Source organism: Marmota flaviventris, chromosome 11, assembly GCF_047511675.1.
Source record: "Marmota flaviventris isolate mMarFla1 chromosome 11, mMarFla1.hap1, whole genome shotgun sequence".
Classification (NCBI taxonomy): domain Eukaryota; kingdom Metazoa; phylum Chordata; class Mammalia; order Rodentia; family Sciuridae; genus Marmota; species Marmota flaviventris.
The window spans coordinates 32,044,983-32,067,861 of NC_092508.1; the positions used below are offsets into that span (position 1 = coordinate 32,044,983).

At 35.7% G+C, this 22,879-nt stretch overlaps 1 protein-coding gene and 1 non-coding gene across 2 annotated transcripts in view; both read right to left on the reverse strand.

Moving 5' to 3' along the window:
- Window positions 1-6,419: 6,419 nt before the first annotated feature.
- Cyp20a1 (cytochrome P450 family 20 subfamily A member 1) overlaps window positions 6,420-22,879 on the reverse strand; it is a 52,142-nt gene continuing 35,682 nt past the window's right edge. Inside the window, exons 7-13 of the mRNA XM_027941846.2 lie at window positions 21,825-21,940; window positions 20,703-20,757; window positions 16,371-16,491; window positions 11,877-11,988; window positions 11,189-11,253; window positions 8,345-8,434; window positions 6,420-8,199 (exon numbers count right to left, since the gene is read on the reverse strand). Coding sequence (XP_027797647.2) covers window positions 8,049-8,199; window positions 8,345-8,434; window positions 11,189-11,253; window positions 11,877-11,988; window positions 16,371-16,491; window positions 20,703-20,757; window positions 21,825-21,940 — 710 coding nt within the window. The 3' untranslated portion in view covers window positions 6,420-8,048. The remainder of the gene's footprint in view (window positions 8,200-8,344; window positions 8,435-11,188; window positions 11,254-11,876; window positions 11,989-16,370; window positions 16,492-20,702; window positions 20,758-21,824; window positions 21,941-22,879) is intronic.
- On the reverse strand, window positions 21,557-21,629 carry Trnav-uac (transfer RNA valine (anticodon UAC)). Its single transcript has one exon. It is a non-coding gene; the product is annotated as a tRNA-Val (tRNA).

Sequence of the window (22,879 nt, forward strand, 5' to 3'; positions counted from 1 at the left end):
CCCGCCCCCATGTTGTTCTTCAACTTAGAAAAACCAATTCTTAGCAGTCTCTTCTCACTTTAAAAAGTTTCTGAGTATTCCTATTAGCCTTTTGAGTTTTCCTTGATGAGATACCTGATTTCTCTTGCTCACACAATGAAAATAAAATTATGGTTTGACTCTTGGTCATTTCTTGTTGCTTCTTCCACCACCACAGCCTGTAACTGAAGTCTCTTGTGTTCCTTGCTGTGTAGGCATCTACAGTTTCCTTTGTGGACTGCTTCCAAACCCAGATCTGGAGAGTTGTGGAGGGTTCAAGATGGTTAAGTTTTGGGACATGAGACTGTGGGGTTCTCCCTCTTGGGGTGAAAAAAAAACCCCACAAGACAAATTCAATAATAATGTCATGCTTGCTTTTGTTGTTTTTTCCTTTGTTGCTGGAGATTGAATTAGGGCTTTGTGCAAGCTCTGTTGCTGAGTTACATCCCCAGCCTGCCATGCTCAGGATTATAATATAGCAGAGAGTTGTGCAGTGAGTTATTCCCTGTGCCTAGCAATAGGAATATAGCAGTGAGTTCTGGCACTTGCTATCTGGGTTAAGAATGGAAAAGTGAGGACAGAGCTGTGAGTCAGTAGAGCTACTGGCTGCTGGGCTCTGAAAGAGAAAAGAAATAGAGCTAAAAGATATGGAATTCAGGAATTTAGGTGGATCGTTTCTAAGACTATAGTCACTCTTACACTAGAAAATCTCTGGACCACGTTTAAGGAACTAGCTAAGAGATATTCCTTAAAACCATTTGCCTCTAGATCATATTGAACAAAATGGGTTCTGTTCTATAGAATCTTCATGAAATATTGGCTTTATTTATTTATTTATTGCAATACTGGGGATTGAACTCGTGGGTTCTCTATTACCGAGCAATATCCTTTGTACTTTTTATTTATTTATTTTTGAGACACAGTTTCTCTACATTGCTGAGACTGGGCTAGAACTTGTGATCCTCTTACCTCAAACTCCTGCATAGCTGAGATTACAGGTGTGTACCACTGTGCCCGGCTAAAACATCAGTTTTATAGGAGCAGGTTTTATAGTGTTATTGGGGAAAAATTTTGGAACATTCTGGTTAATCATATGAAACTAGTTTTCTTTGTAGTAGGAATTCTCAAATTCCAATATTAATATGAATTAAATCTGAGAAAGAACATACTGAGGAGACTCTAGAGAATGAAAATGATCAAGGAAACTTTTCGAGGATCGCACAGGATAGCATCCTCTGAGACACTCTTTGGGAAATAATGTTCTCACTAATTGTGCAAAAAAACATTGATCCAAGAGTGTACCCTGGCCAGGCGCGGTGGCACACGCCTGTAATCCCAGGGGCTTGGGAGGCTGAGACAGAAGGATCTCAAGTTCAAAGCCAGCCTCAGCAATGGCAAGGCACTTAGCAACTCAGTAAGGCCCTGTCTCTAAATAAGATACAAATAGGACTGGGGATGTGGCTCAGTGGTTGAGTGTCCCTGAGTTCAATCCCCAGTACCCTCCCCCGCCAAAAAAAAAAGAACAATGATGATCTAATGATAGAAGGGACAAATAACAACTAGCTTACAAACTATTTTGGTTGATATTTTGTATAACCTATTGTAAGTCTATGTTCACAGCTAATATGGGTGTCGCTGAAAGATTGCTACACAACATCTTGTAAAATATTTCTAGTAATGGGGTACTTTCCATTTCACAAACTACTCTTAGCATTAGAGGTAGTTTGACTATCTGAAATTTTTTCAACTACATAACTTCAATAATTCTCTTTACTTTATTGAAAATACACTAAAGACCCCAATAAAAATTACCTTATTTATTCAAAAATATTTATTGGTTGCAGTTTTGGGGAGAGGCACTTTACTACTTTGTCTGTAGTTACAATGGTGAAATAACAAAGTTTCATTACATAGCAATGCTTGTAAAGAAATACAAATTTTTATTTCTGATGTAAATAATCTTTTTTAAAAAAATTACCAAACAGGATATATGTAACTTATTTGCTTATTGCATTTTTTCAAATGCAATCAATATTTAGAAAAACAGCCAGCAGGGCTAGGTTGTGTGGCTCAGTGGCAGAGCATTTGCCTTGCACATGTGAGACACTGGGTGTGATCCTCAGCACCACATAAAAATAAAGCAATTGTGTCCAACTAACTAAAAAAAAAAAAAAAAAAAAAAAAAAAAGACAGCCACCAAATTGTAAACTAAGTAAGTGGAGAGTGAAACTGGAAGAAGAAATGTCATTTCTTGCCTTTTTACTTATTGTTTGGATGTTTTACAAAGTAGCTGCCCCCTCAAATTTTACAATTACCAATTTAATTATCAAATTCTATAAGTCAAACATTAAAATTGATATATATTTTAGAAGTCTATTCCTTTTTTTTTTAAGGCTATTTACTGAGACCATTACAAATATGAAGCTACAAAAGAAAATGTTTAAAATACATTAAGTAGGCTTGGGATACAGCTCAGTGGAAAAGTGCTTGCCTAGCATAGGTCCTAGGTTTGATCCTCAGTGACCTCCCCCCATAGCAGTGAGAGTAGACCATACTGTTATGCAGGTACTATGTAAAAATTATATGTGGAAATTAAAAAAAATTAAACCATTACAGAAATGTGGCTGGGTTGGTAATATTCTTTGTCCATTTATAAATTTCTTTAACTATTAGTATTTTATTATTTTTAATCATTTTCAGTTATTATGAAGAACACATCAGGAGCTGGGGTTGTGGCTCAGTGGTAGAGCACTTACCTAACATTTGTGAGGTCCTGGGTTCCATTTTCAGCACTGCATATAAATAAATAAAATAAAGGTCCACTGACAACGAAAAAAATATGTATTTTAAAAAGAGAAAGAATACATCATATTGCTCAACTCCTCCTTAAAATTAAATATACCAACAGTTAGGCGTGGTGGCACACTTCTGTAATCCCAGCAGCTCAGGAGGCTGAGGCAGGAGGATTGGGAGTTCAAAGCCAGCTCCAGCAAGTCAGTGAGACCCTGTCTCTAAGTAAAACACAAAAACGGGCTGGAGGTTCTGGGGTTGTGGGTCAGTGGTAGAGTGTTTGCCTAGCATGCTTGAGACACTGGGTTTGATCCCCAGCACAGCAACATAAAAATAAACAAATAAAATAAAGGTATATGTCCATCTACAACTAAAAACAAAATATTAAAAAAACAAAAAGGGTGGGCTGGTGTTGTGGCTCAGCAGTAGAGCACTCACCTTGCACATGTGAGATACTGGGTTCGATCCTAAGCACCACATAAAAACTAATAAGTGATATAAAGGTATTGTGTCTAACTACAACTAAAAAATAAATATTAAAAAAAAGGGGTTGGGGATGTGGCTCAATGGTTAAGGGCCCCTGGGTTCAATCCCAAGTAATAAAAACAAACAAACAAAACCCGTAAATACACAAATAAATAAACCCCACTGAAGATATTAAGATAATGTGATGTTCAGACACTTGCTTTTTCTTATCTAGTATTTGCCCATCTTCATTTACAGGCAAAGAGACACTGTCTTCGAACCTACTATTATGCTCTAAGAACTAAAAGAGATAGGTATATAGAGCACTCGGTTCATAACAAATGCTTGTTCCACCCCACTCTACTTTCATCCTAGTTATTAGTGCCAGTTTGTCTCATCTGTTCCCTATTAGAGCGGGTCACTCAACAGCTGAAAGCAATACTGTACTATTTGTTTGGGGTGTTTTTTTGGCTGTGTTGATTTACTTGGACTTCTGTTATCAACATTAATCATTAGTCTTGATAACTTACAAAACAGGCACAGCAGAGTTAAGGAGAAAATTAAGGTCACTTGTAACAATTTGTTGATAAAAGCCTGCCTTTGAAGATGGTGCCCATTTCTCTGCCAGGTTTCTTCCCACAGCAACTAAAGGACCATTGCTAAACTACTTGATACCATCAGTCACATCTTTGGTTTTACATATAGTATTATTGTTTTTGAAGTGATTTTTCAATTTGTCAACATAACCATATGTAGAAAAAAGAAAATTTTGTGGGATAACAATACGTTTTATGGATTTGGAGGGAAAAAGGTGACTTCAAAGAAGAAGTATATATAATCTATTAGTTTTAAATCTATTTCTATGTAGTGATGAGGTTCAAACCCAATACCTTGCACATGCAAGGTAAGTACTCTACCACTGAGCTACAACCCTAGCCCCTGGAACTCTGTTTTTGATTTTCAAGTTTCCTATATGATTTTCATAACAAAAAATAGGTCTTGTTGAAACAATAACAATTTTAAGCTAAAGAAAACAAATATTGGCATATGGGCTATAATAGAATCTATTTCTAGAAAATAATGGAACTACACATTCCTGGGCCAGATAATAGCACCTGAGTTTTTCCCAAACACACACAGAATTAATTTTGCCTTAAATTTTACAGTCCATACAAATGTTTTGTGCTTATGCTTTTAACATAATTAAGCTTCTTAATTATCAAAAAGAATGTAGATCAAGTCAGGTGCATGCCTGTAATTCTAGTTACTCAGAGGCCTGAAAAAGAAGGATCACAAGTTTGAGGCCAGTTTTGGCAAATTCAATATCAGCCTGAGCAATTAAGCAAGAATCTGTTTCAAATGAAAATAAAATAAGATAAAACAAACACCCAGTACCTTAAAAAAAATGTAAATAATTATCAATGAAGAAATAAAGCTATAAAACTTTATAATCAATTAAAAAGCTACCTCTGGTTAAAGGAAGAGTCCAGCTAGAATCACATACTATAAACCATTAGTGACACTGAGGCTACCAAGATTTCAACGAGTAAATATAAAAAGCCAAGTAAGAGCAACAGTGCATGGATAATTTATTTTGAACATGTTGTTAACAAACATTTTTTGGTGTCGGGTACTGTATCTAAGGCCTGTGCATGCAAAACACATGCTTTACCACTGAGTACCCCCACCCTGTAGCCTGACAGTATAGTTTTTTTAATCATCTAGAAAATGATTTTTTAAAATGTTTTAAAGTAGTAATGTAATTATGGACAAAATATGCTCATATAGCTGGATTCCTCTTTGTTCTTTTCTCCTTGATTCTAATCATTACCAGTTATTTGCATCTGCTTCATATATTGGTAATTACACTATAGAGTTCTGACTCTGGCTCCCTCACCCTGTTTTTTCCTTAATAATGCTTATCAGATGTCACTTGCTTTAAAATTCCATCCATCTCATCTCATCTGATCTCACTGGCACCTGGTTTACATATCAATTGCCTACTGTAACCTTCCACTGCCAGTTTTCTATCCACTCACTGAACTGGGATAACAAAGGAAGATGCTCTGTATACACAAAACCAGAGTAAACATAGATAGGAGGGGACAGATTTAATAATGCCCTTTAAAAAACAATAATAACTAGGAGTAGATTTCACTTAAAGTTTTAGAATTTAAATTATTCCATAATCTTTTCCCAGAAATAAAAGTTGCATCTAATTAAATTGTATGTTAGCTCCTTAGAAGTGGGTCTAAAATGCCCCTTTTGGTGGACACAGTGGTACACGCCTGTAATCCCAGCAGCTTGGAAGGCTGAGGCAGGAGAAACACAAGTTCAAAGCCAGCCTCACCAATTTAGTGAAGCCCTAAGCAACTTAGCAAAACCCTGTGTCAAAACATAAAAAAGGTTTAGTGGGGCTGGGGTTGTGGCTCAGCAGTAGAGCACTCACCTAGCATGTGCGAGGCACTGTGTTCGATCCTCAGCACCACATAAAAATAAATAAATAAATAAAATAAAGGTATTTTGTCCAACTACATCTAAAAAAAAAGGGGGAGGGCGGCTAGGGATGTAACTCAGTGGTTAAGTACCCTATGTTCAATCCCCAGTACCAATAAATAAATAAAATTAAAATAAAAAAATAAAATGCCTCTTTCACTCATCTCACTGAGAAGCTATTTATCCACTTGCTATTTAGCCATAAACACAGCATAAAATAACTTGATAGCTAGGATTTTTTTTTCTTTTTCTTTTTTTTTTTTTCTGGTGTTGGGGGTTAAACTCAGGGCCTCCTGCATCCTAGGCAAATGCTCTGTCCCTAAGCCTTAGGCCCATAATCTTGACACTAAAATAACAAATGAAATTCACCACTGTTAAAAATAACCCACTTGCAAACAATTATAATTTTTCTTCCTTTCCTCTATCTGTACATGGCATTTTTCCTTTAGTAGCCTAAAAATAAACATTAAAAAAAAAAAAAGGAAAAGAAATTCTTCATGAATAGTGTAGCCAAAAAAACTGACTAAAATACAATGTTTTGGGGCCTAGGGGTAAGCTCATTGGAACAGCACCAGCCCAGCATGCATGAGGCCCTGGGGTCGATTCCCCAGACAAAAACTAACCCTTCCCCCAATATAATGCTATCAATAAAGTATTACATATAAAATTTAATCAGTATTAAAGTGTATTCTGAAAGACACTTAAAATACTCCCCAAGCCTTATTATTTCTCTGCAATAAGACTGAACATTTTTCTAAAAGTTCATTAGCCATTTCCTCCTGCAAAAGATGACTGTTCTTATATTTTGTCCATTTATCTATGGTATATTTTTATTACCAACTTGTATGAGCTCTTCATGTATAATATGGTTATTATCCCTCTCATGTTATGCATATCTTTCATATATATATATATATATTAGCTATAAATGGACATAATACCTTTATTTTATTTTTATGCGAGGCGAGCCCTCTACCACTGAGCTACAACCTCAGCCCCATCTTTGTTTTCTTTTTCCCCAATTTTGGTTGTGATCTATGGTCAGTGCCCTTTCCTTTCTTACTGACCAGTTCATTACATTTAGCATATGAGATAATACAATAATAAATTCCAAATGTTTCTTTCATGGATGAAAATTAGTGGAATAATATGCTGCCAAGATTTGCAACAAAACAGAAGAAGACTTAATCTTAGTTTATCACACAGGAGAAATGTTTCAAAACACATTAAAGATGAGTGTGGTGGCACACACCTGTAATCCCAGCAGCTGGGGAGGCTGAGGCAAGAGGATCACAAGTTCAAAGCCAGTCTCAGAAACTTAGCAAGGCCCTAAGCAATTTAGTGAGAACCCGTATCAAAATAAAAAATAAGGGTTTTGGAGTTGTACCTCAGTAGTTAAGCACTCCTGGTACTAAAAAACACACAGACACTACACTGAAGCCCAGCAAAAGTGGTGCATGCTGGTAATCCCAGCTATTTGGGGACTGAGGCTAGAGGATCACAAATCTGAGGCCAGCTTCAATCATTTAGCAAGACCCCGTCTCAAGGGAAAAAAAAGTGTTTGGGATGTAGCTCAGTGGTAGAGCACCCCTGGTACTGGAAACAAACAAACAAAACATACACTTTCAGAAGCAACTACATTATTTTCCAAATGAGTGAGAACTGTTCAAAACGATGAGCCTTGTGTAAACCATTAAATGAACCCTGTGTGTGCGGAGGCAAACAAACATCAAATGCAAGGTAGATTGGTCAATGAACAATTCAAACCTAATAAAAATGATTAAAACACAAACTAATAAACAGTCCCAAAATAAAAACAATCCAGGAAATAAAACTATAGGAAGTTCCATTATTTCCCTTTAAGGTGATTTATTGGAAATATAAAAAGGAGTCAGGACTTCTTGGTGTGTGGAGACCGAATTTTTTTTGTATGTGTGAATATTCAAAAACATGATTCCCCAACTTGTTCAAAATAATTTCTCTGTTCAAGAATTTTAGAGATCAAGCTAAGAAAAAGAAGATGAAAATCATGGCTTAGAAAATCATAAAAACTAAAAGTAGAAAATTAAAGCTGCCTATTAAAATTATCCATATACTGGTGCAATAAGGATAAATGTGTATCATGCCCTAAGAAAATAATATATATAAAAATCCAAATTTACATAATGAAGTAATAGTGTTTATGTTATAATACTTGGTTTATAAAAGGATCCAACACATATTTTCTAAATGGCCATTTTCCTCAGTTGATTTAACAAAGATTTTAAATGTTTACAATTTTAATGTCTCTTTGTGACAGTGATCCAAGCTTCTTCCCTTGATGATGTGACCAGTTCATACTTTGTTTCAATAACTTGTCCCTCTACAGAGAGTAGGCGCAGTCTCTTCACCAACACACTGAGAAGCACAGTGGTCACCATATATGCAAACCTAGTCAGAAAGAAAGGCAACCAGTTACCAAATTTTCAAATTATACCCTTTTTATATAGATTCATTATTCTCATCAATAGTAATTGTCAAAATTACAAAAGGAGAGTCTGGTATTTTTTTCTTTCTCATTTTTTCTATCATTCACCTTAACTCTGGGCATTCCTGTGTGCCTGAAAATCCAAGCAAAGAGAAAGTTTTCATTGCTGATTCATCATCAAAGCGATCTGGATCAAACCTAAAGAGAAAATTGGGGGTTAATTATAATATAGCTCCACTGGCCTTTTAAATATTGACATAAAAGAACACAAGTTTGTAATAAAATCTAACATTTGCTAAAAATAAAAAGTGCTGTCATGTTATATTTCATTATGTTGCCAAATTACACTTCATGATTTTCAAATAAATGTAAAATACGTTTCTCAGAACTAAGAAGGAATGCTACATAGGTTTATATCATTTCATGAGATACAAGGATAATTCACACAAAAATCAAATAATGAATATTAAATAATTTTAAGGCCTGTTACATAGGATCAATATGTGGGCATTTTACATTGCTTCTTTAGTTAAATTTTACTTCTTAAAACTGGAGGCTCAGGCCTTAAAATTATATTTATCAATTATACTATACCCAGATTTATTAATAATTGAGGAAAATGAAGGCGCTAGGAAAAGTTTTTTGTTTTTAGAATTTTGTTCTGTAAATTGTCACTGCAGAAATGAATATCTTAAAAATAACTTACTATCATGCAACATAAAAATTCCTTCCAAATACAGAGGTATTTTAAAAAAGCAAAACTCTGAAGTTTAAAAAGAGGAAAAAGAGCAGGGGGCAGAAGATGGGGGCAGGCTGGATGAGGTGGTGTATGCCTATTGTCCCCAAGATGAAACCCTATATTCAAACTCAAACCTGTATAGCTGTTCACAGCAGTTTCATTCACAGTAGCAAAACACTGGAAACAACTCAACTTTAGCAGATGAATGGTGAATAAATTCTAGTATACCAATACAATGGAATCTTACTCAACCATAAAAGGACATAAAACAATCTACCTGGACCTTGAAGACATCCAGTTTAGTGGAAAAAGTCACTCTCCTCATCCTCTTCTGTGTGAATATTATATTTACCCTATAAGTAAACCATTGAGTCCAACAGGTGCATCTCACTTCTATATATATTTCTGTTAGAGTAAGTTTTTGCTTAAGGTACCTACAAGAATGAATCCTTAGATGAGTAAGGAAGTGCCCAGCTTCAGAAATCTTTGCTTCAGAAAAATGTCACCTATATCTCCTAAGTGTGATTACATTCTAAAATGAGGGCTTGGATACAGCTCAGTGGTAGAGCACTTGCCTAATGTACAAGGGGCCGGGATTCGAGCCCTAGGACAATAGGAAAAAAAGAAAAGCCTAGAAATGATTACCACTGTGCATCTATTCCTTTTAATATTTTCAATCTGTAACCTAGATTCTCTGAGCAGTTGCATGATAGCAATACTATCAAAAGTTATAATAAAGGCTGGGCATGGTGGTGCACACCTATAATCCCAGCAGCTCAGGAGTCAAAGGCAAGAGGATTGTGAGTTCAAAGCCAGCCTCAGCAATTTAATGGGACCCTAAGCAACTCAGCGAGATTCTGTCTCTAAATAAAATATAAAAAAGGGATGTGGCTCAGAGGTTAAGCATCCCCGGATTCAATCCCAAGTACAAAAAAAAAAAAGTTATAATATAATTTCTATAGTTTTCATAGAACACTTAAAACTTATCAAAATCTTGGCACTTTTTCCACAAGTATTTTTTAAAATCTTAAAACTTATAATTTTATTTTTTTGTAATTATAGGTATATATTTTCCATCAAAGCATTTTTCATTTTCCTATAAAAGCCATTAGAAATTTAAAATTTACCTAAATAATTTTTACTTAGCAAAATTTGAATTGGCTGGTGTTAAATTTATTAAGATTTTCCTTTAATGTCATTGTAATACTAAAACCTAAAATGACAAGAACATTTAACACACCCATCCTTACACTCCAGATTTAGGTCCACAGTACTTCAACTCTGCCCCTTGGCATTTCACACTGAGGTCTTACCTGAAGTCAACTGATAACCCTTTTCCAGGGCACTAAATCTATCCTTTTTTTGGGGGGTGGGGTACTGGGGATTGAACTCAAAGGTACTCGACCACTGAGCCATATCCCCAGTCCTATTTTGTACTTTATTTAGAGATGGGGTCTCACTGAGTTGCTTAGTGCCTCTTGATTGTGGAGGCTGGCTTTGAACTTGCAATCCTCCTGCCTCAGCCTCTAAAGCCACTGGGATTACAGGCATGTGCCACCACACCCAGCTCAGGGCACTAAATCTAGACTACTATCTTAAGTCAGACTTTACTAGATGGCCATCTATGAGGCAAACAACAGTAGCTTTCTTCTTTACCTTTGCCTTCCTGTTTACCTGCATGAGACACATACACACAACATCTGTTTCTGAATTTTACTAAGGAGCTGAAAATAGTTGAGAGAAATCAAAAGGGAGGGGCAACATAAAAACAACCCATTTAGGGGCTGGGGCTGTGTCAAGTGGTAGCATGTTCGCCTAGCACGCTCACCTAGCATGTGTGAGGCACTGGGTTCGATTCTCAGCACCACATAAAAATAAAATAAAGATATTGTGTCCACCTAAAACTAAAAAACAAAAAAAATAAAAAACTACCCACTTAACAATAAAAGAATTCCAAAATTCTACTGAAATTAAAGATAGTTGGAGAGATTAGATAACTGAACAGATCTTAGGATAGACGTAGTAATAAAAGGGACGGCAGCAGAAGATTCATGGAGACAAGAAGCAGTGAATGAACACAGAAAGGGAAGGCAGTGCTTTCTGTTGCATGTCACAGCACACTGAATTTCTCCTTAAAACACAGAAAAGGAATGAAAGCATGCAAACACACAAAAAATAGAAAATCACAAAGACAATAAACAGAAATTTCATACTTGTGTGGTGATGGCCAAGTATTAGGATCTTGAAGTACCACACCGAGCGCATAAAGAACAAGAGTCTGAAAAAAAATATTAATCTAGTTAATCAAGGCCTAACAGAGACAAAATGACTCCCAGAAAATTAGTTCATCCTAAATATCTTTTAATACAGATAATGAAACAAAATAAAAGTATATAATAATAGAAGAAAACACTTCATTATTTTGGTGATGGAGTGGGCCTACCTAAAAGTCACAAAATCTGAAAGGAAGGTAGGAATAACAGACTTAACTGTATGAAAATTTAAAATCTGCATTCAGTTAAAAACAGCAACAACAACAAAAAACCATAAATAATCGTAAAAGATAACAGGAACCGGGCATGGTGCCAAATACATGTAATCCCAGAGACTGAGGAGGCTGAGGCAGGAGGATCAGATGTTTGAGATTAGCCTCAGCAACTTGTCAGACCCTAAGCAACTTAGTGAGAACCTGTCTCAAAATAAAAAATAAAGAAAGGGCTGGGGAGATAGCTCAGTGTTTAAGTGTCTCTGGATTCAAGCTCCAGTACCAAAAAAAACAAAATAAAATGAAGTAAAATAATTATCTTTCATTTAATAATGGGTAGTATTTATCGGGCACTTTATACAATTGAAAAAAAATTTAAGTAATTAAATGAGTTGAACATATCCAAAGTTTCCTACCTCTTTAGGAATAATAAATTGGTTAATTTTTCCTTCAATATCTTGAAGCCGGGCAGAAACTGGGGTCAATTTGGCAGTCCTAACAGTTTCACAAAGCACTTGCCGACAATATCTGTTTTAAAAAAAATTTAAACATATTAATGAAGTCAGTAAACATGATATGCCACATTAACAGAATGAAGATCAAAAATCATCTCTCTATAGAAGCAGAGAAAGCATTTGATAAGATTCAATATCCCACCAGGCACAGTGGCTTACATCTGTAATCCCAGAGACTTGGGAGGTTGGGGCAGGAGGATAGCAAGTTCAAGACTAGCCTCAGCAACTCAGCAAGACATTATCTCAAAATTAAAAAAAAAAAAGACAAAAGAAATTCAACATTGCTTTTTTGTAAAAACATTGCACAAATTAAGCATGGAAGGAATGTACCTCAACAAATAAAGGCCATATATAACAAGCCAACTGTTAACATTACTTTGGGGAAAAGCTGAAAGCTTTCTGAGATCTGGAACAAGGATATCCACTTTTACCACTTTTATTGAAGACAGTACTGAAAGTCCCAGCCAGAGCAAGCAGGCGAAAGAAGAAATAAAAGGCATCAAAATTTGAAAAGAAGCAGGGCATGGTGGTGCACGCCTGTAATCCCAGCAGTTTGGGAAGCTGAGGCAGGAGGATTGAGAGTTCAAAGCCAAACTCTGAAAAAGCGAAGGGCTAAGCAACTCAGTGAGACCCTGTCTCTAAATAAGATACAAAATGGGGCTGGGGATGTGGCTAAGTGGTTGAATGCCCCTGAGTTCAATCCTCAGTACCAAAAAAAAAATTGGAAAAGAGGAATCACATTGTCACTCCTTGCAGATGATGTGATCATATATACAGAAAACCCCAAATTACACACACACACACACACACACACACACACACACGCCTATCAGAACAAATTCAGCAAAGTTGCAGGATACAAGAATCAATATGCAAAAATAAATAGGGTTGCTATATACTAATAGCTAATGATCTGCAACAGAAACCAAGAAAGCTATCCCATTTATAATAGCTACCAAAAAAAGAAAAGATAAAATGTAGGAATAAATTTTACCAAAAGGTCTCTAGAGTGAAAATTGTAGAATATTGATGAAATGATTGAAAAGTACACACACAAAAAATGGAAAGATATACTGTATTTGTGGGTCAGAAACTCAATATTATTAAATGTCCATATTACCCAAAGAGATCTAAAGAGTCAATGTAATCTCTGTCAAAAGACAATGGCATTCTTCACAGAACTAGAAAAAAATAATCCTTATTTGTAGGGAACCTCAAATAGCCAAAGCCATCTTGAGCAAAAAAAGAACAAAGGGGCTGGGGTTGTAGCTCAGTGGTAGAGTGCTTGCCTAGCATGTGTGAGGCACTGGGTTCGATCCTCAGCACCATATATAAATAAATAAAAGTCCATCAACAACTAGTAAAATATTAAAAAACAAAACAAAACAGGAACCTTAAAAAAAAAAAAGAGCAGAGAACAAAGCAGGAGGCATTATGCTTGACTTCAAAATGTATACAGAGCTACAGTAATCAAAATATCATGGTGTTGGCATAAAAATACACATGGACCAAGGAACAGAATAGAGAGCCTAGAAGTAAATCCTTGCACTGAAGAAAGCACAGTCTTTTTAATAAATGGTGCCAGGAATACTGAATATCCTCATGCAAAAGAATGAAACCAAACCCCTATCTCTCACCAGTAACAAAAATCAAGTCAAAATGAATTAAAGATATGCTTAATCTGATTTAAACATTATATAATACATATATGTATCAAAACATTATAGCACCCCATTAATATCAATAAATCAACATAATTTTTACATTTTCATATGCCAGTTAAAAATAAATTTAATAAAAAATTTAAAACAATTTTGAACATGTTTATTTTGGGAGTAGCAGTTTAAAATTTCCATACATTTTAATGTCATTCCACCACTTCTCAAACCTTCCTAATTTGAAGTAATCTCATCATAATTTTTACTTGCTTAGAGATAGGTACATAAATTCCAGAAGAATAAAAATTTAAATGAAACCACATCTAGGGCTAGAGTTGTAGCTCAGTGATACAGCACACAGGAGAGGTGCTGGGTTCAATTCTTAGCACCACATAAAAATAAAAAAAAGGTATTGTGTCCATCTACAACTATCTATATATATATAAAACAAACAAAATACACTGTAGCTGGGTGTGGTGGCACATGCCTGTAATCCCAGTGGCTCAACAGGACGAGGCAGGAGGATCGCAGTTTTGAAGCCAGCCTCAGCAACTCAGTGAGGCTCTAGGCAACTTAGTGAGACCCTGTCTCAAAACTTAAAAATTTAAAAAAAAGGCTGGGGACGTAGCTCAGTGGTCAAGTACCCTTGGGTCAATCCCTGGTACTAAAAAATTCACAAAAAAATACAAATGGCCTGAAGATAAATGAAATTATACTCAACCAATCAAAGGAGTTTTTTTTCACTTGCAAAATTGGCAAAGATGAAAAAGAATGACAATAGGCATTACTAATAAAAAGTGGAGAAAAAGACATCTCATATTCAGTTGGTGGAAGTACAAATTGGTATGACCTTTCTAATGCATAATTTGACAATATATCAAAATATTGTAATATCCTAATGAGAAAAATAAAAGCTAAAATGTACTACAATCTTGCCATAAGTCAATTCACATAATTTTTTTTTTGTTTTCTTTTTTGGTACCAGGGATTAAACACGGGGTTGCTGAACCACTGATCTACCATGCCCAGATCACTTAAATATTTTAGACATAGGATCTCACCTAATCCTTACAAAAATCCTATGGAAATTCTTATTATTCTGAATGTACAGATTTAAATTAAAAGCAACTGTTAGGTTCACACAGCAGGTAAGTGGTACTGATAGGATTCAAACACATCTGTCTTACTCGATAGCTCCTAATCTTAACCACTGTGCTGCTGTAAAATCTCTGTAAACTGTAAGTTCACTTCTAGGCACTTACTATACAGAAAGAATTAGAAATACTAACAAAAGAAGTAAGCATAGGAATGTTGTAACTGTGCATAGTAATATTTCTAATATAAAAAAAGAAACAAAAGTAGGAAACATCACTTTTCCCTTCCTTTTTTGAACAAATATTTATTGGGGACCTACTCACACTTGAAGACTGCTAGATAATGAGATACAACAGTGAACAATCCAGATAATGCCCAAGGATGTCAGAATCTTATTGACAGAGGGACAGAGAGTGCAGGGGACATATATGTTATGATAAAGGAAGTTCAGGGTATTATGAGAACACATAGCAAGAATACCTAATTGAGGGAAAGGGCTCTGCAGAGAAATAAAAACTTAGTTTAAGACCTGCAAAAAAAATTTTTAGAAGTTAGCTAGAGAAGAGAGGAAAAGAAAGAATCTACACACAGAAATAGTCTATGCAAATGCCAGGAAAGAAGAGCGCTGCACCCCAATGGTGGCACACGCCTGTGATTCTCCTCCCTCAGCCTCCCAAACAGCTGGGATTACAGGTGTGATCCCACATATCTTTATTTTTAAAGGGGCCTAAGTGTGAGCCACAGGTTCCAGCAGCACTTTGGAGAATGAATTGGAGAGAAGCAATATTCAAGGCTTTCTATCACTATACTTTTGTCTTTTCTAGAATTTCATGTAAATAAAATCATACCATAGGCAGTCTTTTCTTTCTTTTTTTCCTCTCAGTACTGGGGATGGTAGGGATACTTTACCACTGAACTACATCCCCAGTCTTTTTATTTTTCACTTTGAGACAGGGTCTGGCTAAGCTGTTAAGGCTGGCTTCAAACTTGTGATCCTCCTGCTTCAGTCTCCCAAACTGCTGGAATTATAGGTGTGTGCCACTGCACTAACAGTAGAAAGTCTTTCGTTTTACTTCTTTTACTTATCATAATGATATTCACCCATTTTGCTGTGTACATTGACATTATATTTCTTTTATTATTTTGTAGTGTTACATATTATGGTTATACCAATATTTGCTCATCTATTTAACAGTTGGTAAAAACTGAACTGATTCCATTTTTGAGCTATTTGGAATATTCTGCTATGAACATTTGCAATACTGGTCCTTACATGAACATGTTTTCATTTCTCTTGACTAATTACCTACAAGTGATTACTGACTCATATGGAAAGTGTATACTTAACTTCATAAAATTCTACCACACTATTTCCCAACTAGCTGTACCATTGTGTATTACCACTAACAAACATGGATGTCCCAACTGCCTAACAGCAATATTTTATACAGGCTCATTAAAGGTTCCCAGAACTACTTTATTATTTAAAACAGGAGATTAAATTATCCATTCAAATCTATATGTAAATATTTGAAATCCTATGAAATTATACAGGTTTCCTAGATATTAACATTAGCTTTAAATTAGATAAACTAATTCAAATTTGCTTTTTAATGATCTCTTCTTCCTTTTTAGTTCTTACCTGAGATGCTCAATTTTTTCTGGAGTAATAGGACCCTTCCCAAATACTTGGTCTACCTCTTCATGTAGTTTTCTTTGAACTTCTTCAGAAGTAGTTAAAAAACAGATTGCCCAGGTGCACACTAAGTGAAAAATTATAACAATGAAAACAGTTAATTCATATTTGGGGCATATAACAAGAAAAAACTAGTGGTTTGGGATTTTTTAAATTTCATTTTTCCCTCCCCTGATATAGACGATACATAAGTATTACCAAAGAATAAAATTTTGACAGGATTTGTATTTCATTAAATAGAACATGAATATTTATAGAGGTTACCAAAAACAGGTAGTGCAAGTAACAAGTCATTCAATGCATTTTACCTTAAGTAAAATGATGATAGTAAACTTTCTATCTGGGGAAGAGTTCAATGTTGGTAACTGTGAGGAATGATATTGTTCACTTGACCTTGTAAAATTTAAAAGTTGACTTATCAGTTCATTCACTAATGAATGAATGACCCATATATATCAGACTAGCAGGATATTTGTCTGAATATCAATATTCTAATTTTTTTTTGCTTGTAATGGTAAATATACTGGCTCCAAGAACTGTGACTGATTATTGCTTAGGACAGTCGTTCTCAAAAATCACCTGGCAGTTGGTTGACGCCACAATTTCACACGTACAGATTCTAATTCAGTAGGTCTGGGGTGAGGTCCATACATCCATACTTTTAACAAGTATGACAGTTACATCTCTTTTTTTATGTTTGTGGTATTGGGGATTTTAAACTCAGAGCCTCACACATGCTAGGCAGACGCTCTACCACTGAGACTGCCTTTGTTTTTTTTTTTTTTTTTTTTTTTTGGTACTGGGTATTGAACCCACAGGCACTTAACCACTGAGCCAAACCCCCAGCCTTTTTTTTTGTATGTTATTTAGAGATGGTGTCTTGCTGAGTTGCTTAGCAACTTGCTAAATTGCTGAAGTTGGCTTTGAACTTGAGATCATCCTGTCTCAGCCTCCCAAGCCATTGGGATTACAGGCCTGCACCACTGCACCTGGCTCTGAGACTGCCTTTTATTTCAAGACAAGTTCTCACTAAATTGCCAAGACTTGCCCTGAATTTGCAATCCTCCTGGCTTGGCCTCCCCAGAAGCAGGATTACAGATAGTTACTTTGATGAACACCTAAATTGGAAAATTGCTGGCTCATGGCTTGTTTTTGCTTTAAACTGGTTTATGCATTATAATATTCACTGAGGAAGTGGAAATGTAAGAAAGTTACATTTAGAACAAAAAACAAAGGAAATAGAGTAGTTATATTCCTTTAGGGATCGACTGGGATTAGAATTAAGGAATGAAACCATCCTGTCATATACAAGCTGACACTATGTGTAACTCCACTTTTTCTAAGTCAGATACTTTTTGAATGCTATGGTAACCTTTTAAAAACAATATTTACTTTTTAGTCGCAATTGGGCACAATATCTCTATTTCACTTATTTATTTTTACGTGGTGCTGAGGATCGAACCCAGGGCCTCACAAGTGATAGGCGAGAGCTCTACAGCTGAGCCACAACTCCAGCCCTGCTATAGTAACTTTTACCTCTACTTACCAATCATCTGCTTCTTGGAGTAAAGACTGACTCAAAGCTAATTTTCTATTTTTAATTTTTATTTTTGCAGTGGTAGGAATGAAACCCAGAGCCTCATACATGTTGCACACTCTATCACTGAGCTACAGCCCCAGCCCTAAAGTTAATTTAAAAATTTTTTTTTTGTCTGAATCACCAATTACTCATATTGTTCACATTAAAATAGTGAGCTACCTGGCACTCAATCATTCATGAATTACTACTACCTGTCTTTAAATTTTCCCTACATATATTTCTTCATTTTGGCTTTTGAGTGAACTACAGAATTTCTATTTCACAAGTGGTGTGAAAACTTGTGCAGTGCACCATGTGTATATGTAGTACAATTTTACAACTGAAGGAATTAGCACAAAGATTTGCATAAAATAGCACTCATATGCTCTGCCTGCCTCTATTATCACTTACAAGTAATATAACCAGATAAGCTTAATAATCTTAAATACTGACTTTTTAAAAAAATTAATTAATTTATTCTGTTTAGGTATATATGACAGCAGAATGCATTTTGATTCACTGTACACCAATGCAGCACAACTCTTCATTTCTCTGGTTATACAAGATGTAGTGTCGAACCATATGTGCTATCATACATGTACCTAGGGTAATAATGTTCATCTCATTCCACATTTTTCCTGCCCCTATCAACACCCCACTACTTCCTCCCCTTTGCCCAATTAAAGTTCCTCCATTTTTCCCATCCCCCCTCCCATTATGGATCAGCATCCACTTATCAGAGAGAACATTCGGCCTTTGGTTTTGGAGATTGGCTTAGTTCACTTAGCATGATATTCTCCAACTCCATCCATTTACCTGCAAATGTCATAATTTTATTCTCTTTTATTGCTGAGTAACATTCCATTGTGTATATATACCACAGTTTCTTTATCTGTTCATCTATTGAAGGGCATCTAGGTTGCTTCCACAGTTTGGCTATTGTGAATTGAGCTGCTATGAACATTGATGTGGCTGTGTCACTATAGTATTCTAATTTTAAGTCCTTTGGGTATACACTGAGGAGTGGGATAGCTGGGTCAATGATGGTTCCATTCTAAGTTTTCTTAGAAATCTCCATACTGCTTTACAGATTGGTTGCATCAATTTTCAGTCCCACCAACATCAAACATTGGCTTTTCTTGTAGAACTCAATTACAAAGTATGACGGGTTGCGGATATAGTTCAGTGGTAGAGCATTTACCTGTATTTACAAGGCCATGAAGACATTTAATGTTCTTTAAATATAAAACTGACCAGAAATTGGGCACAATGGCACACGTCTGTAATTCCAGTGACCCAGAAGGCTGAGACAGGAGGATGGCAAGTTCAAGGCCAGCAAATTAACAAGACCTTGTCTCAAAATACAATAAAAAGGCTCAGAAGGCTGAGGCAGGAGGATCACAAGTTCAAAGCCAGCTTCAGCAACTCAACAAGACTCCATCTCTAAATAAAATACAAAAAGGGCTGGGGATGTAGCTCGGTGGTTAAGTGTCCCTGGGTTCAATCCCCGTACCAAATAAATAAATAGGGATGGGGATGTAGCTCAGTGGTAGCAAACAAATACTCTTGAAAACTCCCTAAAAACTGAAAATCAGATTAAAAGATCAATTCAACCTGGAAACAGTCCCTTTTTGTGGTAACCAGAATACCATTGATTCAGATTTTCTGAAGTTTTCAAGCCAGCTAGGCAAGCACTCTACCACTGAGCTATACTCCCAGCCCCTTCAAAGAAATTTTTTTTTTTTTTTGAGAGAGAGAGAGAGAGATAATTTTTTAATATTTATTTTTTAGTTATCGGCGGACACAACATCTTTGTTTGTATGTGGTGCTGAGGATCGAACCCGGGCCGCACGCATGCCAGGCGAGCGCGCTACCGCTTGAGCCACATTCCCAGCCTAAAGATATATTTTTAATGTAATAACATTTTTTAAATAAGTGAGGATTATTTAAGAAGATAAATACATTATTCTTAACACATGCTTGCATATATTTCATTTAATCTATAATATCTGGACAAAATAATCATGGGAAGTTTACATATATACTCATCATTTTACAGAAAACTTCCCTAAACAGAAAGAGCTATCAATGAAATCCTCCCAGTGAAAATAAATTTTCTAGATTTTAAACTGCTACCTTAAATCCCTCCTATAAGCATTTATCTTATATATGTCTATAAACACTTTTATAAATACAGTACAAATGAACAGTACTCCATTAATCTAAAAACCAGCAAGGAAACTTAAAGCATACATCTTAGAATTTTAAATAAAAATCACCTTCAATTCCAACAAGAGAGGAATTCTTTTAGATCATGATTTCTGTGGCCTACATCCTCTGTTGGAGACCTTAATAACAGCAGACTGGCTTGAAGTCAGTGAAAAGCAGCAGCAGGAAATGGAAAAGCTCACTGTTCAGCTGGAAAGGTGTCAATAGCAGTTCATTTTAAAGGCACTAACTAGAATTCACAATCTATAAAATGTGTCAAGAAATTTATAGCAATTTTCAGAGGTGGCATTGAGCACTTCAGGTAAAAAAAAAAAAAAGTAGGGGGAACCTGTGTGAATCAAGCCTTTAAACAAGAATAATAAGCAGGGAAGGAAATTATAAAGAGGTCTTGCAAACAGTGTTTATTTTAGAATAGCTGTAGCCTTGTGTACTTTGTAATCCATCTGAAAAAGACATCAATTTATACTTACATTTCGCAGTTATTATGCAACCAGCCAGAGAAAATATCATACTGTCTTCTAGGACCTAGGACACAAAATTAAGTTTAGAAAGTATGAAATGTGGGCTGGGGCTGTAGCTCAATGGCAGAGCATTTGCATAGCACGTGTGAGGCACTGGGTTCCATCCTTAGCACAGCATAAAAATAAGCAAATAAAATAAAGGCATTCTGTCCATATACAATTACAAAAAAAATAAAGGTATGAAATGTCAGTTGGCCTGTATTAGACCCTATTCACATAATCTAGAATATTTAAGCAGGGTCAACAAAAATTTTTTTAAAAGTATATTATCTTATTACCACGTTTTAACAAAAACAAAATCTGTATAATGTGAAAACTAACCTAAATACTGCACTATGTTTTTGATGCAATAAAATATGCATTTTTCTGTTGGTAATATTATTGGCTTATGTTATACCTTGAAAACTGGTTCAGTTCTATTTTTATGGCTTGGCCTGAGGCACCAAATAGAGAAAGAATAGAAAAGAGCTGACACGGTGCTCAGAACCTGACTCAATTTCTGCACCAAAAGGGCTGGGGATGTAGCTAGAAAATCATTCTGGCTACCAGGATTTCCATGTGTCAAATGGAAGAAGATTCCAAAGAGGAATGAATGTGGCGATGATGACATTCCTGTCCTTTGCCTGACATACCATAAATGCAGTGGTGTGTTAACAGTAATAGTTGAGCACAGTGAACAAGCCCAGCTGCCACACCTGGTCATATCGACAGAGGGACTCAGTCTATGAGGGCTACATAAGTCCTCCTCTGTTATCGTTACAGAATTTTAACTCAATATTTGCTTGCCCAATTTTTTTTTTTTTTGGTGATGCTGGGGATTGAACCAAGAACCTTGTGCATGTAAAGCAAGCACTCTACCAACTGAGCTACATCCCCAGCCCCTAGCTTACCCAAATATTAAATAATATATTGCTTCTACAAAGAGCTAAATAATGAGATTGAATACTTGGGCCATTTATGATGTGTAATAAGAGAGAAGCCACTGAGTTTCCAGGAGGGCATCTGGATTACAGTGAATTTGATAAACATTTAACAATTTTTTATTTGATAAACATTTAACAATTACATCACCTGTTGGTCATTAAGGTTTCCCTGTACTAAGGAGTCAATGAAAATATGTTGACTGAAGTTCCTTCCTTTTCGTTCTTTTATGATTTTCTTTAAAACAGATTCCAATTGCATGAGGGCTTAGAGAAGAAACACAAAGAACATTTAGAATACAAGCAGTTGTGGGGATTCAACTTTTTTTTTTTTTTTTTTGATACCAGGAACTGAACCCAGGGGTGCTTAAGCACTGAGCCACATCCTCAGAACTTTTTTGTATTTTATTTTGAGACAGGGCCTCACTGAGTTCTTTAGGGCCTTGCTAAGGTGCTGAGCCTGGCTTTGAACTCACAATCCTCCTGCCTCAGCCTCCTAAACTGCTGGGATTACAGGCGTGCGCTACCTACCAGGCAGGATTCAAGTTTTGAAAATTAATTCTGCACAATGTTCCCACATGAAGAATAAAACCTTTAAAGGTAGTAAACAATAATTTAAAAAGATAATTTATATTGAAAGTTGTCTACTTCTTTCCCCCTTCTTTTTGTTCAATTTAAGATGCATTCCCAAAAGTACATAAAACTATAAGTACAGTCCAAGGAATAAATACAAACACCCACATCATTTTCACCCAAGTCAAGAAGTGAGCTCTAGTCTTAAGGCTTTAAATCTAATTACTGAACACTTCCATATTTTTGCTTTTCATCCAGACATCTTTCCCCAAAGCTCCAGACTCAGATTTAAAAACAAATTTAACATCTTTAATGGGAGGTCTGAAGCATATTAATAAAAACATAACCAACATGCTGAACTTTTGACAATTTCAACAAAACCTGTATCTTTCCGCAGTCTTCCTCATCTTATTCTTTACTAATATAACCTCATTTTCCAGTTAATCAGGCCTAACATCTTATTTTCTCCCCCCTTTTACTCCACATTTAACCTGTCAATCAATGTTTCTGGTTATTTTCTCAAAATACGTATTAATTTTTTATTGCTATTTTGTTCTTTATTTTCCGTTGTCTGACGCCTGGTCCTAGTCACATCATCTCTCTTGCCTGCTTCTCTGCAATAGCCCTGTAATT